Here is a 17980-nt window from a genome sequence, read left to right on the forward strand (position 1 = left end):
TCTTTAGTTTCTTAATGCAAATTCAGGTACACAATAGTTAATATTCTCTAACTAATCAGTTTCGATATGAGTTCGCTTCGCCTATTATATGTTAAAGATTTAAAGTCTTTTCAAAAAGTGCGCTTCTTAGCTCATTTACACCTAGAGGAATCCTTCAGCGAACTGGGAAGCGATATGAGAAGGCCACGAATGCACAGTTCAGGATGCCCAATCGATTGTTCTTGTCAAATGTGCTGCCAGTGCGGGGGGAATTTTTAAAGATTCCAATGTGTTTGGGCAGCCGAAAACCAATGTATTAGAGACCCAGGTGCTAGGCACCGGTACACAGGGGATTGCCATCCCTGGGATCTCGGTCAATGTCCATTGGCGTCACCGTCACCTCTTCAAGATCCTGCACATGACCAACTTTGCCACCAGGGATCTGGGGGGGCAGGACGCGCACTCACTGTGCGTAGCCATGATGCACTCCTTGAACATTTTCGCCACAATGACCACAGACAATGCCAGGGGTATATTCATACCCTTCAATTCAAGTACCCTTCAGGACCTTCATACACGGATATGAGCATGAGCTGCTCCAGCTGACAGCAAGGATCTGAGTGCCCCCGGGACATGCACTTGTTCCTGTCCATCTTTAAGGTTAAGTACGAGAAGAAATTTTGCTCCTTCATACAGGTGGTACACATCCAACCCAATCGGGAATTGAGTAAGCACGTCTCCGCCTCTGCAGTTTCAAGTATGATTCTCCCCATTTCACGTCTTCATCATTGAAAATTTTCAGCTGAAATGAAACAACATCTTTCAAACATGACGTAAACGAAGAGGTGTATGATGTGAATCGGTCCTTGGTGTTTGTTGTAATGGATCACGATACCGTTTATGTGGCCGTCCGTTGAGCACTTGAATGGTTTGGCTCCAAAGGTGAATTGTTCCAGAATGTTTTCGGAATCTCTTTATCGACCAAGAAATTGACGAAGCTGGAAACGTATGCCTTTATCTTGATTCGTTAATGTGTGTCTAATATAATTGACAATAATTTTCACTTGTGCCTCGACTCTTGCCTTGGGCAGCTAAGTCGGTCCCGGAATCCAACAACAAACGTACAGAGGATTCATGCTATATTTCTGCATATTCCAATATTTTCATCCGAAAACTGAGTCAAAGAGCATTCCGAAACCTTTGTGGTGCCTATGGTAGTAATGTTAATGTTGATTAAATTAAGCTTGATTAGAGCCAAAAACGGCTGGCACACAAAAAATGTTGTGTTATCCGAGCCATTAGCGGGAACGGTGGCGGTGGCAGTGGCAGCTCTTCAGCCCCGCAGAGCTCTACAGGTTCCTCTGATTCCCCGATGGCATTGTTTACAACGTTGCCGCGCATATTAATTGCCTGTTTAAGCAAATTAAGGCCACAAAACACCAGCATCACTGCGGGTTTCCTTCTCATTCCCCCAGTTCTTTGTGGGTTTGTTTTTTCGTTACCCTGCGGCAAACCAAACCCCACAATTACTCGCAATTTGCAGTGCAAACGAAGCCAAATGCTGACAATTGCATCACGACGAGGGTTTTGGGTCTTGCCAAACTGCAATTGCATAAATTATAAGGTCGGGGAAGTCCCGGTGCTCGGTGCTTGGTGCTTGGTGCCCGGTGCTTGGTGTTCGGTGCTGCACCGCAACCCGGCACTGATTTTGCCCCTAACCCGTATCCGCATCCGTATCCGTATCCGCATACGAAACTGGCACAAAGACAGGGACGACAGACATCCTTCTCCGCACATGGCATTGCTTTCTGATTCCCAAGCATCGAAACCATCCCATGCATCCAATAAATTATTGATATCCTGTGGCTACCAATCCAAGACGTCGAGCAATTAACCTAGAAGTACACACCACACCATGAGCCATGACATGAGCCACGTACATTTACGGGCCTTGTACTTACAGTTGCTGCAGCAGCCGGTACATTGCTCATACGCTCCGCTGGCCACACAATCACAACCAACAACCAACAGCCAACAACCAACAGCCTTACATGCTCCGAGTAGTTTTTATTGGTTGCAAAATAAAAAACACTGGCGCCTACCCAGTACCCCAGTGGCCTGTAAGGGCATAAGAGCACGACTCCGGCCACGTAGAGATTATAAAATGCAACAGAGTGCAGTGGCGGCCATGTCGACAAATGACGTTAACATCGACGGCACCGACATCCACACCACATTCACATTGGCATCCACATGATGTCGGCAGCCAAGTATGCGCAAATGAAATTTGCGAAAGCCCAATGTTGGCATAACATGGAGGAGGAGGAGGAGGAGGAGGAGGAGGAGGTGTACGCGGTGGAGAGCAGGTCGCACTAAAAGTGGAGGAAGGTCAAAGTGGAGAAGGCAGCCTCAAACTGAGGGAAACGGCCATGTTATACAAGTGGCCGAGAGACCAGAGCTCAAACAAAAAAGGCCAAACCAATTTCAATTAACCCCAGGCGATGGAATTCACACCTAAGAGTCCACATAGATCCTGGGACAAGGACCAACGACCACCAGCGCCAAAGCAAAACGAGTCGTGAGAAAAGTCAAATAACAAACGAATCGGCAAAGTTTGATGAGAACAAATGGCAACAATTACGGGTAGAAGACACGTCCCTCTCTCTCTCTCTATGCCACAGTGTCGCTTTGTTGGAACTTCCAACTTTATCCTTGATTGTTCTGGATTTTTCTTTGGCCTGGCAGAAGTTAAACTCCCTTAATTGAATTGAATGCCAAACTTGATGATGGCAAAGTGCACTCGAGAGGGCGACTCCCTGCTCATCCTCGGGCAATATGGCAAATGTATTGAATGGAAGGAACAATGGATCCCTAGATTATGACCTGGTTGCACCGAAGCAGCTGAACAGCAAAAGGGAACGCAGACGTGGGGCGGGAGGGGCTGGTATTAGCGTGTCAAAATGGCATAAACTAAAATCACATTTTAGCCCATTGTTCGGTCTATAGACATGGCAGAAAAACTCATAAAAACGATAACCGACAAACGCATAAGAAATGGCAAACGTTCACAGCGAATCCCATTTGGGAGAGAGGGTTGAAACTTGGAGCTGTTGAAACCTTGAGGGGGAAAACTCCCTAGGGAAATTATTATCGAGGAATTCAAGTGCATTACCTTCTGTAATGCTTGCTGCGATCCGAAATCCATCAATGTAATTGCCAGTATTATAGCAAATCAATTTGAAGTGTTAGTTCGCATCCTGTAATTCGTTAGCATTCTCAGTCTAGTACATGACTATATTATATATATATAATCGCCTCATATCACTTGAACTATCCAAACAGCCCTCGCCAACTGTTGACTCTCTCACCTGGACACAAAAACCTGCCTGCCTGCCCGACCGCCGCCCGGTCTTTGTTTCACTCTCTGTTTTCTTGGTGTATTTTTTATTGAATTTTCACACGAGACTGAGTTCTAACGTCTGGCTCGTAACCATCGAAGCTTCACCCGTCCTTTAGCTCATTTAACACATTGACATTTGGCTTATTAACACCCGAAGGCACAAAGGAATGGCTGGCCATAAGCAGGCGAGTCGAAGCGAGTCGCAGCAAGTCGAAGGTTGTTTAACTAATGGACTGTGCGTTAAATCTAATATGCTCGTTATACACATGGCTTCGATAATAATCGATAATGATTTGTGTGTATAAATCAAGGGAAAGGACAGATATTTCTCTCTCTGGCGTACAGCACGCCAGTGCGGCACAGTAATGTGCCTTATTCCCTGGCCCCTCGATGGGTGAACCTTTCTGTATGGAACATGTATCACAGATTTATCGCATTTGCCAAGAGTGTGACCTTTTGACGTACATTGTGGCGTATACCTGATGTGCAGGTTTTGCAGCCACTCCTTCTACGTTTTGGAACATCCTGCGATTAACTGAAACCCCGTACATACACCGTGGCGTATGCTTGATGCAAATCTTGTATCTTTTCGAGCTGGACTCCCTTTTAACGGCCATTGACTCCGGTTGGCCTCTCGTAAGTTCTTTTCAATTAAAAACTTATTTGGCACATTGCAAATGCAAAAAGCACGGGGTGCTGCGGCTTTCCTCTCTCTGCCCGCCCGCAGAAGTTTTTGCTCCCTGCTTGGCAGCCGCCAAAAGTGGCGCCGTGCCACGCATAGAAATTGAGTTGCCCTCATTGTTGCTTTGTTGCTTTTGTTGCTAGTGTTGTTGTGGCCACAAAATGGTTGGCGCACAACAACACTTAAGCTTAAGTGACTACTCGAGACTTTTGTGTGTGTACGTGTGTGTGTGTGTGTGTGAGAGACGGAAGAACCGAAGGACCGGAGAAGCACAGCTGAGGGAAACCTCGTGACTGCGTGACCGGAAAGTGTTTGGCGTTTCCGGTTGCCGCAGCCACCGCAGCAGCCGACAACAGCAGCGGAAGTCCTGCCACGTAGACAATGGCCACTAGCAGCCAGCAGCCAGCAACCAGCAGTCAGCAACCAGCACAACTACAACGCGAACAGAACGTGTCGCCGCCACGAGTACCTGAACCTGAACCTCAACCGAATTGTAGCGCCACAGGGTGAACTTTTGATGCTCTGAAAAGATTTCGAGTTCTGTATTTAAATTGGGTTGAGTCAAAATATATACAGTTCATCTTTTCTGCGCCTCTACACAGGCTGTGTAAGTTGTTGTTGGATCCTGGGACCGACTCAACTGCCCCAAGGCAGTGACTAACCGACGAAGCCAAATGGGGGCCGCGCGCCCGCTTTTTGGTCCCTCATGCAACATCTTGGTACTGTATGGCCTTTGCAGGAATTCAAGGGCAGCAAGCAAAGCATCAAATATCTTCTGATGGGCTGACTGCCACTGACATAACTTTAAAGTTAAAGAAACTTTTGATGGTGATATGATGAGAGAGATACAACAGAGAGAGGCAACTTCTGTTTCGAGTCCCTTCTGGGACCCCGCATAACGGTGCATACGACAGAGAGACAGTAATTGAAAGGTCAATAAGAATCGCTGTCTACTTGTTGGAAGCCCGAAGTGCCAGGCTCTGACAGCTGTAAGGAGCCTGAAGCAGCAGTTGAAAGGACTCAGGCAGCAGCTTTATCGGCATGCCCCACAGTCCAAGAGGGTATATGTAGTATATAAAACAACAACAACAATACAGCCACTACAAATCAAGTGCAGTTTTGGGAGGCAGGCAGCAGAAGTGAACAACAATGAAAAGGAGACCCTCCTCCAAACAAACAAAAAGGCAACCAACACTTTTCGATTCAGATGCGAGGCTCTGACCAGAGACCTTTCGGACTGGCAGAAAATGTCACGTTTCGACTATAAAATGCGCTAAACCGTTAATACGACAAAAAGCCACAGAGACCGTAACCAAAAAAAGGAGCAGCTAAAAAGTGACTCAACGATTGGACGGACACGAACACGGAAACGGCTACGGCTACGGGACAAGGGACACTATTCGAAGTCCTGTGTCTCTGTGGAAAGGCTTTAATTTTCATTTGGCTGCCATCGCGTTCTTCATGGAAACTTTCAGACCATAAGGAATCCACTTTCATATTGGGTTTTGCACACAAAGAGAAGAACGCGGGAGTGAAAAAGGAATACCTGAAAAGGTGGAGAATAAAAGTTAAGTTAATTGCTTTTGCATAAAGCAGACGCCAAGAGGCGAGGCAGCTGCCACGCCACGCCACACAGCTCCAGCATCAGCATCAGCATCAGATCCAGCTTCAGCTTCAGCTCGAGTGATCCAGCAGTTGTTTCTGAAAGGGAAGCTGTGTGGCAAGAGAATAAAGAGGGAGAAATGAAACCCATTGGAGAGGGCCGAGAGCTGCCAGTTGAATTGGTGCCCAATTGAGTGGAAAAATTCTTCATCCATTGGCTTCCATTTGGTGGGTGCTAAGGACTGGGGCAGCAGGCAGCATGCTGACTCTGATATTAAGCTGGGAAATTGTTCAAATTTTCCAGCATCCAGCAAAGCTGAAGCCAAGAAATCAAAGATGCCAATGAATCAATGAACAAGTCAAGGAAGAGAGTCAGAATCTATGGGAAGCTGCAGCTCTCAATCTAGAATAATGAACTTAATCAACCTAAGGATACAAAACAGATTAATCAAATCAGCATTTTCCCAGAGTTCGCTCCGGTTGTTTGTCCAAGTTAAGCGGGGGCGTTATTACACCCCCATAATCCCAGACCCCCGATCCCAGGCCACAGACCCTTTTTGCATTTGTCAAGCACAAAAGTGAAAAGCTTTGAGTAAGCTTAATAAATTCGGGTTGGGGCTAAGCAAGCAGCCTAACAAATGAGGGTAAGGGCAAGAGGCCCTAACAGCCAATAAGTACCTCAAACAAGGTTCTTAATCCCGCACCAAAGCATTTTAACATGGGGTCAGTGGACACATTGAGTGTTGGGTGGGGCTGGGGGTTGCAGACTAGCTCCCAGGAGATGTAACCCATTAGGGCTGGCAGGCCTTAAGTCAAAGGTTGTGAAGGTAGAAACAATGGCCAACCGAGACCCACTTCAATGAGAGTTGAACGACTGACAGCGCTACGAGGAGAGTAAACGGCTTTGTCGGGTCCCGGCGAGTGTACCAGCCAAACCATATTTTACACCATGAAAGTTTAGTGCCGTAGAAGAACGGAACGAAACGCCACGAAACAGGCACCGGGACAAAAAAAACCATGCACACACAGTGTGTGGCCCACACGGGCTACATAAATAATTTCCACCAGGACACAGGGTACTGGCACTTTGACTAAATGGTGTGTAATAAAATTTAAATTGCTTCTGTCTGGATTTTCCTTTAGTACGAGAGTTTTGTCGTTATTGCGGATTTACTCTCTCTCTCTATCTCTGTCTCTCTCTTCAGCGCTAGGCGAAAACCCGGACACATTCCATTATTTATAACAATTGTCCGAAATTGCTGCTAATTAAATATGATTTAAGAAGGAATGAGTGAAAATGTAAATGTATTCGTTTTGGCTGAGCTGTCAATATTTGTCAGGAAGGATGGTGCGATGTCGGAAGGCCGTGTCCTTAAGACACCGACTCTCGTATACAGATGCACTCGTACACACATAGACAGAGCCGGAGGGGCTGAGGAGCTGGTGGCTGGGGGGGCTCGGGTGATGGCCCTGACCTTTGACATTAGCCACAGCACCGAAACACTCTCTGGCCTCGGGCAACAAAATTTGTTTATAATTCAAATAGCGGAATACAGAAAAAAAAACTATGCAACAAAAATGGAACAATACCGAAAACAAGGCAAGAAAAACACGTTAAGCAAACACGATAACGATACTATATAGATATGAGAGAGAAGGGAGCACAAGGACAGCAAGGACAACAGCAGGGACCTACAACAACTGCAGCGAAAACAACAACAACGACAACGACAAGCGACAACATTCGACAACGACTACGACTACGACAAACAAAAACTCAGGCAAGCAAATTTATTTCAATTTAAAAATTTTGGTCACGCTCAACACAAAAAGCGAGTTAAGCGAATGGGCGGAACGGGATAGGACCTAGGACCAAGGGCTGAGGACCGAGGGCTGAGGACCGAGGACTGAGGGCCGCCGCCGCCAGTCGGGGCTTCCCATTTGTATAATTGCTGGCGTGCCGGAGGAGAAAAACGGTTCTCCGCTCTCTGCTTAGTCTTGTCTTGGCCTCTGGCCCCCAAGATGCCTAGTTTATGCCATGACACGATCCAAGGACGCTTGACAGCAAATGGATAAGGACATTATCAACTGTGGACATGCGGGAGTTTAGAAAAAAACCAAATATGAAACTGGCCAAAAAGTGGCGCCAGCTAATATTGAAATTGGAGATGAACGATGGATATGCATTGAATGATGATTCAACAGATTAAATATCAGATCAAATGGGAACAGCAAGAAGTCCTCAGACCTTGGGTGTCTTTGTGTCTAATCGTGACTGATTTCTGAGCTCACGCTGCCATCTCCAATTGAATATTTGCGCAATACAAATGGCCAACCAAGCAACCAACCAACCAGCCAGAGCCAGCGAGCCCACGAGCCAGCGACGATTTATGTCTGGGAATTAGTTGATATGCATTGGCGATTCGAAATCGCAGACAGGCCAATGCCAACCGCGCTGCAAAGTGGAGGAGGAAGTGGAAGTGGAACTGGAACTAGCCAGGCGGCGGGGGGCCTTGACAATGGCAATGAGAACGAACGAGCCAGACTCGTGTGTTGACATCGATTGACAAGGTGCCGGGGGCTGGGGACACTGAAGGACACCATACCACATCAGACCACACCACACCACAACACAACACAACGCACCACATGAGAGGAGGAAACTTTTTTGCCCCCACGACGCGTCGAGAACAAAAAATGAAACGTGAATGTCGTTAAGTTGAGGCAACCACGTGTTGTCCTTCACTTGAGCTGTGGGGATGGCTATATGCAACAAGCGGACCAGAAGTTGGCCAACGGCCATAGCCATGTGGGGGTGGGGGAGGGAACTAGACCAGGTGTGCTCTTTATGTGTGTATGTGGTCAGTATATTGTGGCTGTTGTGTGGCGGAGAAAACTATCAAAGCGTTTGGATAGGCCACACCACAATTGAAGTGTCCTTGAAGGCAATCAACGAAATGATTGCCAAATTAGGGGGTTCGGCCGAAGTTACTGAAAACTTTTATTCCACACAAGTTGGTCAATTGGCATACAATAAGAGTAAAATACGGCGCCAAACGAAAACCAGATGGAACTTCAAGTTTAAATGGTGAATTAAGGATAATTTGTGGCACTTACCAGCACTTAGCGTTGTCAACAGCTCATACATTAGCCAGTCGTCATCTGCAAGGAAAACTTAATTCAAATAACGAATCCAATTGCCCAAACTAATTATTGGTCAGAAGTGCGCAGCCACAAACTGAAGAGCTAAAGAGCTGCGGAGCTGCCACCCCATGGCTGATTTATGCTTTCAGGCGTCCCAAGGCATGCGTCCATTTTGCCACCCCCCGCTCCTGCTCCTACTCTTGCTCCATCCCGGCACAAGCAGTATATCCTTCAACTTGACCACACCACCATGGAACGGGTGGGGGGGCCGGTGTTCCGTTCCGTTCGGTTCTGTTCTGTCCTGTGTTCTGTGTGGAAGGAAGGTCTGGCTGTTCTTCATATTGTGGTGTCTTTGTGTATGGCTTGGGCGCGTGTGTGTGTGTGTGTCTGCCGTGCCTGTGTGAGATGTCCTTGTCAAACACTAATGGCGTCGTCGCCATTGCCATTGTCCTTGCCAGCGTGTTAATGTGCGACAGTTTCCTGCTGCCGTCGACGGCCAGCTATGACGTTTCCTTCCCACAGCTGTATATGTCTCTCCTTATTTATGCGCTTTCCTCCTCCGATTTTTTCGGTGGCAGCTGAAATCGAATGAAACGAAGCCTTTTAAAATGCTGTGTGCGTGGGTGTGTGGGTTTTTTGTGGGGGAGAACAATTGAAATGTAGTTACGTATGTCGTAAACCAACAGTCTATGCCATTTCTTAAGGAAATTGGAGAGTCGGGACCTTCTCGTCTGATATACGAATGTACATATGTACACTCGTACATATGTGGGCTTGTCCATCCTACCACTGGTTCACTTGTTGGGGGTTATCTCCTCACCTGTTATACGTTCTCTCTCTCCGTCCGCCTGCCAATGACTCATCTGTCGGGGGACATCCTCATTCCTGCCACTGGCTGCCTGGTTCATCTGGCTGCTGATTTATGTTTTCCTTTTCTTATTCGGTTTCTTCTTTTGCAGAACATATGCCTGTGCAGTTTTCCATCGATTTTCGTCTTGCGCCACAACGGACTGGGGATGAAACACCAAACACATAAAACGGATTTGATATTAAAAAAATATGCAGGTAAAAACAAAAACCCACTACTCTCCAATTTATCCGCTGTGCCTGTGTGCGAGTGTGTAAGTGGTTCGCTCCCAATATGCTACAAGGAACAACCGCAAACAACGACAGCGTGCAACACAAAAGGTTTGGTTTCACCAACAACCCAACAGTGCGGTGCGGCTTATCGGTAAATGCAACATGGCGACGGCCGCGTCACGTCGCGTCGTGGCGCCGCTGAATTGTTGTTATTGCGCGGTAGTTCCCATTTGTTAACGGAAAAACAACACACACACAGACGGCAGCAGCCTCTCATGCATACAAATTGCAAAATAAGGAACTCAAACACAACGAGCACCGCACCGCACCGCACCGCACCGCGCCTCATCGCATCGCATCGCATCTCCATCCCATCCAATCCACACTCCACTGTGTGTGCAAGTGCCACACTTTAAATTGAAAAAATAATGCTCAAATTCGACGACAGTGCGGCAAGGTCGCTTCGCTCCAAATTGTGGTGAAGAGATGCTAGGCTGCCGCCAGAGCTCCCCTGCCACAATGCCAAACGCAAATATTTATTGCCACTGGACGAAGATCGGACATGTCAATAAACAGCAATTTGCTTTGCGACGGCCGAATGCGTAAATTAAATTAAACCGTCGACAACAAATGCACTCTTCTGTTATGTTCTATAAATGTTGGCGAGCTTTCATAATTAGTTTCAATTTTAATCACCATTTTATCCGAAAGAATTAACAAAACAAAACAAAAGCGCCGCTATGCTGCCAGGGATGGGTAATGGCGATATCGATATCACAGAAATGTGATCTTCCATATGACTTTCTATGTGATATTTTTTCCGATATCAGGATCGATATTTTCTTGCCATGAAAAACGATGGAAAATATGAATTTTTATTGAATTTATTGAAGCACATGCAAACTTTCACGGACAGCAAAAACAGAGAGTGAAAGAGCCCCGAGTGCAATATGTGAACACATGGGAATCCGATGAACCAGGGGCATTAATCAATTTGTGTTTACATTTTGCAGAAACAAGAAAAAAGGCGCGAACTGCGCCTAAAGCGATTCTGGCGCTCGCCGAAAACAACCTCCTCGGACGACTCCACGGGCTATGAGAGTCCGACGCGAACGAAACCAGCAGCAGCAAGTGCCAGCAGCAGCGATGGGCAGCGTTTCAATCATCTGCACTACACCAGCCTATCGCAGGGCTCTGGCACCTCATCCTCGGCGGGACCGGCGTGTCTCGGTCCAGGGGGTGGTCTGACTGCATCCACCACTGGGGCAGGGTCATCCGGGAACAACAAGCCATCCTGTTCGCTGCCACTGCTTCAGGTGTGGCCCAGCCAGGTAGGCGTTATCTCTTTTTATTTTGCTGTTTGCTCTCTGTGTTCGTTTTGTGAGCGATTGTGTGTATGTCTCTTCGTGCGTGTGTGTGTGTGTGTGCGTGAAAAATAAAATACAACAAACATACAGGAAACGTGCAGAAAGCAGCAAAAGCTTTCAATTTTGGTACATTTTTTTAGTTGGTTTTTCTTCCCTAGTTTTGAAATTAAACATACATATGTGAGGTTATGTTGCGGTCAGTTGCGCTGTGCCTTTTGCGTTAATTTGTTTTCCAACTTCTCTCTTCCCCCACCATACCACACCACCACACATATGTACTACCACTGCCATCACAACCACACCACACCACACACCACCACCACACCACCCACCTCTTATTTTGTGTGTGCGTTGCGTGTTCGGTTTGGTTTGGTTTGGTTTTGATTGCTGGCTGGTTTTCCGTGGTAGCCGCTCTTGCGCCAGGAGGGCTTCGTACAGTTGCGTCGTAACAGCGGCCCCGAGGGCCAGCGGGTATGGTTCCATTCAGTTCCTCACTTTATCAAGTCTCTCTCTCTCTCTCTACTCTCTCACACAATAGTCTTCTTATCTTATTCCCTATTTACAACTACTACTACTACTACTAGTCCTAACTAGACTTTTTTGCATGCCTCGATTAACGTTTTTTGTCGCCAAAGCCTCCAACGAGAGCTCCTATCTATCCGTTTTTGACTACTTACTAACTGTATAATAAATATGACCGAACTACCCATCTTGTTGAGGTTATTTTGTGTATTCTACACGTGTTTTTTACGTAGAAACCCGTTTATCATGTATCTCTCTATTGGGAATTCTTTTTTGCTAAAGTATAGTACTATAATCCTTGCACAAATGGCAGCGAGGGCTAACCACTAAGTTGTGGGAATAAATCAAACGAAATTCACTCGAAATTCGAAATTCATTGAAGTCCATGTATGTATTTCCCATACGAATATCTCCCACAACTTATCGTCCAGCCCTTGCTATACCCAAACAACACATTGTGTAAGTAACCCCCACCCAAGATACCACCACACCACCTTGTATATATTATGTATAGTATACCTAAAACACCCCCGAAATACTAAGTTTTTGAACCACCTAACTAAATGAATTCACCGCCCAGAACTCCCCCCACGGCCGAGACCCCCACACAGCACCCAACAACCGGCTTACCCTGTCCCCAATCCCCAAAGAAACCTAGCCCTGACTGTTGCCCCACTCAAACGTTCTGTGGACTCTTGCAGGACTCACCGCGCGGCGAGGCCGATGGCCAATCCTTCATATTCCCCGCCATCGTGGAGACGAATGTCAGCAGCAGCCTCCTGGCCGGAGGGAGCAGCAGCAACCTCAATCTGAATGCCCGGCGCAGCCAGAATCATCTGACCCTCAGCACGGATCGGCGCAGCTCGCTATACTGTGATACCCTGCACGCCGGCGACTCGGGCATCGACTCGGTGCAGGCATCGCCTTCGCCCAACGCCTTCATCGCCCCGCCGGGTGTGCTGAGCCTCCCCATGGGTCGGACAGGTGGTGGATCGTGCCACGTATCGCCCACAAGTACGCCTACACAGGGCTCCCCGAACCTGTCGCTGGGCCGGCGGGGCATCAGGAACAGCATCTGTGTGGTGCCCAGCGGCGATGGGGGGAGGCGCAAGTCTAGTGCCTTGCTCCACCCGGATCATGCCAGGCTGTTCGCGTTGAGGATGAAGCATGCGGCGGCTCTGGAACGGGCGCAGACATCGCCAGACCAAACCTCCATCGAGGATGCCAATGAGTTCCATGACAACGGACTGGCCACCAATCTGCGGCTGTGCTCGGCCGCGTCATCGACGACGTCGTCGCTAACATCCGTGGCAGCGGTCAGCCTGGGCGGATCCGGCGGTGGCGCTGCCGGTGGTGGTGGCTGTGTGGTCGGGCTGGGCATTGGCAGCGGCGGCCTGGCCACCAGCAGTGGCAGCGGTGGCGCCTGCTCCTCCGGCTCCGCCTATGCTGTGGGCGCGGCGGGCGTCCAGCAGCGCGTCTCCGATCCGTGGCTGCAGCCACAATCGGATCGGGAGCGAGACTCCCGGCATGATGGCCGTCGACGTTCCTCAACGATGACCGCCCGCTACTCCCTCTTCGATGCCCTCGACCTGGAGTACGTCCTACTGAGGGCCGCAGCCAGGGGTTCGGTGGGTCCGTACAGCCTCAGCGAGTCCATACACAAGCTGACCTTTACCCAATCCCTGGCGTTTCCCGCTCTGGCCCGTGGCCTGGCCACCAAGCGTCGCCGATCGGCGACGCACACGAGCTCCAGGCCCCTGAATCCGCACGAGTCCGGGCTGAACACCTGCGCCAAGGTGGTCACTGCCGTGGTGCTGGTGGCGCTCTCCTTCATGGTATTCTTGATAGTGTACAAGTTTGTGCGGACGTGAGGTTTGCTCCTGGCCCCGTCGCCAGAGTTGCCAGTCACATATCAGGCCAACTACGGACTGGATGATTCCTCATCATCCATCATCTCATCAGCTGGCCGCAGTCTGGGCAAACACATGTCGGGGTTCAGGAGCAAATTAGGTCTGCGGGAGGCCGACTTTGAGTGATCCCTTCTGAAAGGGAAAGCAGTAGACAACGCGTAGGCAGACGTATGTAGATGTAGGTGCAGGTGCAGGTGCAGAAAAAGTGCGTATTGAAAATTTTTGTGATAAACTATCAATGAAAAGCAAATTTTCCACAAAAGAAGAATTCAAAACAAAACCAATAACGAAAACACAACTAAGCAAATGGATAGATAACAAATTAAAGGCTTAAACAATTAGTAAACCGCTTCAAGAGGCTTGCCAGAGTTTCATATAAAAATAATACAAAATAATATTTTTTTATATATATAAAAATCGAATCGCTGCTCGCATTTCCTAGGCTCCTACTTAGCAAAAAGATTTTATAATAGAACTCTATAGACTCCTCCTCCCCTCCCACAAATAAGACAAGGGGGCAAGGAAACAGAAACAGAAACGGAAATGGAAACCATTTCACTGTTTGCAGTTACAGTTACAGCTGAGAAGTGCCTAACTTTTTGAACTTCTGGCTATTTTTCTTCCCGTAAAATCGAATTTATCAATCAATCGGCAGCTGCTTTGAAGGGAAAGGACTCCCTCTAGGGAAGGTACTTTGGTGGAGGGCATTGGAAGGATATGTGATGATGGATTTTGAGTTATTTGTGCGCAATCGGTAAGATTTTCATCAGAACTTTGGTTATAAAGTAAAACATATTCCTGCTAAAACCTCCCCCACATGTTAATGTTATTTCTATTAGTTCAACACTTGATTTTGATCTCTGATATTTATATTTATTTCCTGAAACCTTTTCCGCCCCATCAACATTCCTTGCCAGCCTCCAAGAACACCATGTTAACAACATTTTAGTGCTGAATAATTGGCTTTAGCCCTTAAGCAACAGGAAACCCCTTGCTTGGAAGAGATCAATGGAGATCAATGTAACCTACCAGTAAATAATGTACTGTACTGTACTGACCTGTTAGATGGCTGATTGCAGGGCAGACAGACGATATATGGAAATCCAGGCATATTTAAACAACATATTTACGGTAGCTATATATACATACATATGTACTATAGTTATACAAGCAAATTATAAGTATATATACGAGTCTATATGTAGGTACTACGAGCATAGTATTGTATGTACATATGTATGTGGGTGTTTATAAACGTATATATTTAAGCGGCTTAAATGTGACAAAGCACTTGCTGAAATACCAATACAAAAGAAAACTATCTAACTCTACTCTTGACTCGCTGCCTTACTTTCCTCTAGTGAAAATAGTCGAAACGAAACTAAACGATAAATACCAACATATGTACGTGTAAACGAAAGCGAAAACCCAATTAACAAATTCTTCATAAATTGCTGCCTTACTTTCCTACACATTTGAATAAAAATCCTCGAAGAAGGATACAACTTGGACTCTTGGACTCGTCAGAGCGTTTTTCCAATTTCCTCTACGATTCTATGAGCTTGAACCCAATAGATTATGCAGAACAAAATCAATTTTATATATCTATAATGCTAAATATACAGATACATATAAATATAAATATATATTAAATGTAATTTTAAATAATTGATATTTAAATAAACGCTGGCTAATATAAAAATAAACCCTTTTGTTGTGTAAGCTTAAGCAATATGTTTGGTTTTTTTTTTTTGGTTTGTTTTGGTTTGCCTTTGCTTCGTTATGCATAAATCATTCTTGTGAATTTGTCGCCTGGCATGGCATTTCATCAATATTGTACGAGCATGTGTTTGTGCATAGCCTGGGCTGGGCATCCTGTTCGTTTCTCATTTTCCATTACGATTGGTGTGCAACGACTATGGTTAAATACACCTACATATATATATTATATATTATATAAACTTGCATATTAAATGTCACACTATACGAGTATATAAAAAAGGCAAAAGATGAACCACAAAAACAAAACCATCTGTAAACCGTAACAGTAAGTTGAAACGTGCAACAATAAAAGAAGAACTTTTCAAATAAAAATACAACATTTGTGTGTTCCATTTTTCTGGCTCTGTTCGATTCGATTCGGTTCGTCGCATCTTTGGGTTCTATTGTAAAGGTAAAATATATTCGTACTTCGCATTTATCTCTGTGTTTTGCCTGTGGCTTCCTGGAATTGTACGTCCAACGTCCACTAATTGAGAGTGACGTGCCGGAGTCGGATCCAATGAAGGTGCGATGAAGATGGGGCCGGATGATGATGATTTATGAACAGCTTCGATTGGCAGCAGAACAAGTTGGAAAACTGTTTGGGAATACTGGCATAAATGAATACTAATTAAGGGAATAAATGCGGCAGGGGTTGGTTTCTGGCGTCTGGTGTCTGGGTGGCCAAGAAAAATGTATAAAAATCGACTGAAAGTTCGAAGCATGCAAAAAAAAAGAAGTTGTGCAACAAATTTTACAATACTGCAGAAGGTCAAGAGAAGGTAGGCATACAAAAATGGAATTGAATTGAAATTCCCCGTAAATGGTATAATAAAAATTCCTCAAATATTTTACTCTTCATTTTAATTGAATTGTTTGTATAAAAAGCGAGAAATACCCGGAAACGAGGACAAGGAATATGGAGGGGACTGGCTTGCTTTAGCAAATGCTCTTTCCGAATAATCCTTACTTTGAGGATAAGCATAGGATTGTGTGGATAACACATCCCTGAAGGCTTTGAAACAAATAAGATGACTATTTTTCTTAGTAGAACAGAATTTAAAAAGCATATCCCATCGGCCAATAATTGATTTGTCAATGGGTTGTTCTCTTGGCATATTTATGCAATCGATTTAGTGAAGATTGATGAGCCCCGAGCCCACCTCAGAAGTTGTGTTGACCCCTTAAAAGCATCCTTAGCAGATCCTGGCCCACGCAATCACAGTTGGTACCCAGATAATTATCCAACTTCTTGGAGAGGGGACGCATTCGGCTTGGGCTTAGGCTTGGGGCTTTATGAGCATGAGATTCTCGGTGATAAATCGTGCTGTCGTTGCTTGTCTGCGCATTTTCGGTTGAATTGCTAATCCAAATAATTAACCAAACTCAATTAGATTTGCTAGAGAACATATACATTACATACACATGTATATTGTACGAGTAGAGCCCACATGTGTGTGGTGTGTTTGTTCTCCAACTAAGGCAAAGCCTCTTCCCAAACGAAATGAAATGAAAATACAGACAAGACCCAATGCCATGCAAAGGCAAAAGGAAAGGCAAAGGACCAGGCATTCGGCACAGATTGAAAGAACTTGGAAGGGGTCATTTGATGAAAGCTGTGCCAGGATTAACCGGGGGCCGTGCTGGGAGAGAATCAACTGCCGGCTGGGACTAGTCCATAATTAAGCAAGGAAACCACAAGGAAAATAAGTAAATTGAAGCCCCAACGAATCCGAAACGCAATCGAACTCACAGGGGCTACGGCTCTGGCCTCTCTCTCTCTCTCTCTCTCTCTCTGTCAGCATTCATAACATAACACAGAGGTAAACAAAAGTTTTCATTCCCTGCTCTGATGGCCGGAAATAACGCATACGCAGTGTGTACACGTATACGTATTCGTCTGTGTGGCACAGAGTCCGTAACAATTTGTGAAATAATTGAAATACAATTTTAACCGATTCACTGCCCTCGAGAACACGTGTTTCGATTTCAGACCCACTTCCACTTCCCTTTTGGCTTCTACATTAAATACATTTCAACATTTTTCCCTTTACTACTCGACTGGACTATTTCTGGCTTATACCCTTGCCAGAGTCTTTGATGATTTTGTCAGGGTATTTGCAGCGCAGCAAAGGAAGCTTTTCTGGCTCTGTAAAGTGCCTGTTTCTGTAGGAAGTCAAGAATCTTTAATTGATTATTGTATCTCATGGAACGATGCATCTGCAAGGGTATTTTAGGTACCTGTCCGGCCTGTCTGGTGTTGGCCCTTCTTTTCGGCTGCTGTTTGTGGCCTTTGATTATGCCTGGGAATATATATTTTTAGCACTCAAGGTTGCCCGAGCTACGGATGCTCATGTGGATGTGGATGATTTGAAAAGTGGTAGGCAACAGTTAGCAGAGGGACAGGGGATTTGTGAGGATGGATGGAGGGGTTAAGCACACACGAGCCGTTGCCATTGCCGTTGCCGCCGCCTTCTGAGCCACCAGCCACAAGCCACCAGGCCACCGATGATGGGGCAGGTGCACGGGGCAG

The 17980-nt window shown here is 46.3% G+C and overlaps 1 protein-coding gene and 1 long non-coding RNA gene across 2 annotated transcripts; one reads left to right on the forward strand and one right to left on the reverse strand.

Moving 5' to 3' along the window:
• Positions 1-8785: 8785 nt before the first annotated feature.
• On the reverse strand, positions 8786-10661 carry LOC26533373 (uncharacterized). The gene is made up of 3 exons (XR_004470049.1): positions 10584-10661; positions 9628-9817; positions 8786-9385 (listed from the first exon to the last, which is right to left on the reverse strand). It is a non-coding gene; the product is annotated as an uncharacterized lncRNA (long non-coding RNA).
• LOC4812424 (uncharacterized) lies at positions 9770-15414 on the forward strand. Its single transcript, XM_033383164.1, is given in 3 exon segments — positions 9770-9872; positions 10901-11218; positions 12478-15414. Coding segments are annotated over 3 exon segments (1659 nt in total). The 5' UTR covers positions 9770-9866; the 3' UTR covers positions 13813-15414.
• The last annotated feature ends 2566 nt before the right edge of the window (positions 15415-17980 follow it).

Source organism: Drosophila pseudoobscura, chromosome X, assembly GCF_009870125.1.
Source record: "Drosophila pseudoobscura strain MV-25-SWS-2005 chromosome X, UCI_Dpse_MV25, whole genome shotgun sequence".
Taxonomy (NCBI): Eukaryota; Metazoa; Arthropoda; class Insecta; order Diptera; family Drosophilidae; genus Drosophila; species Drosophila pseudoobscura.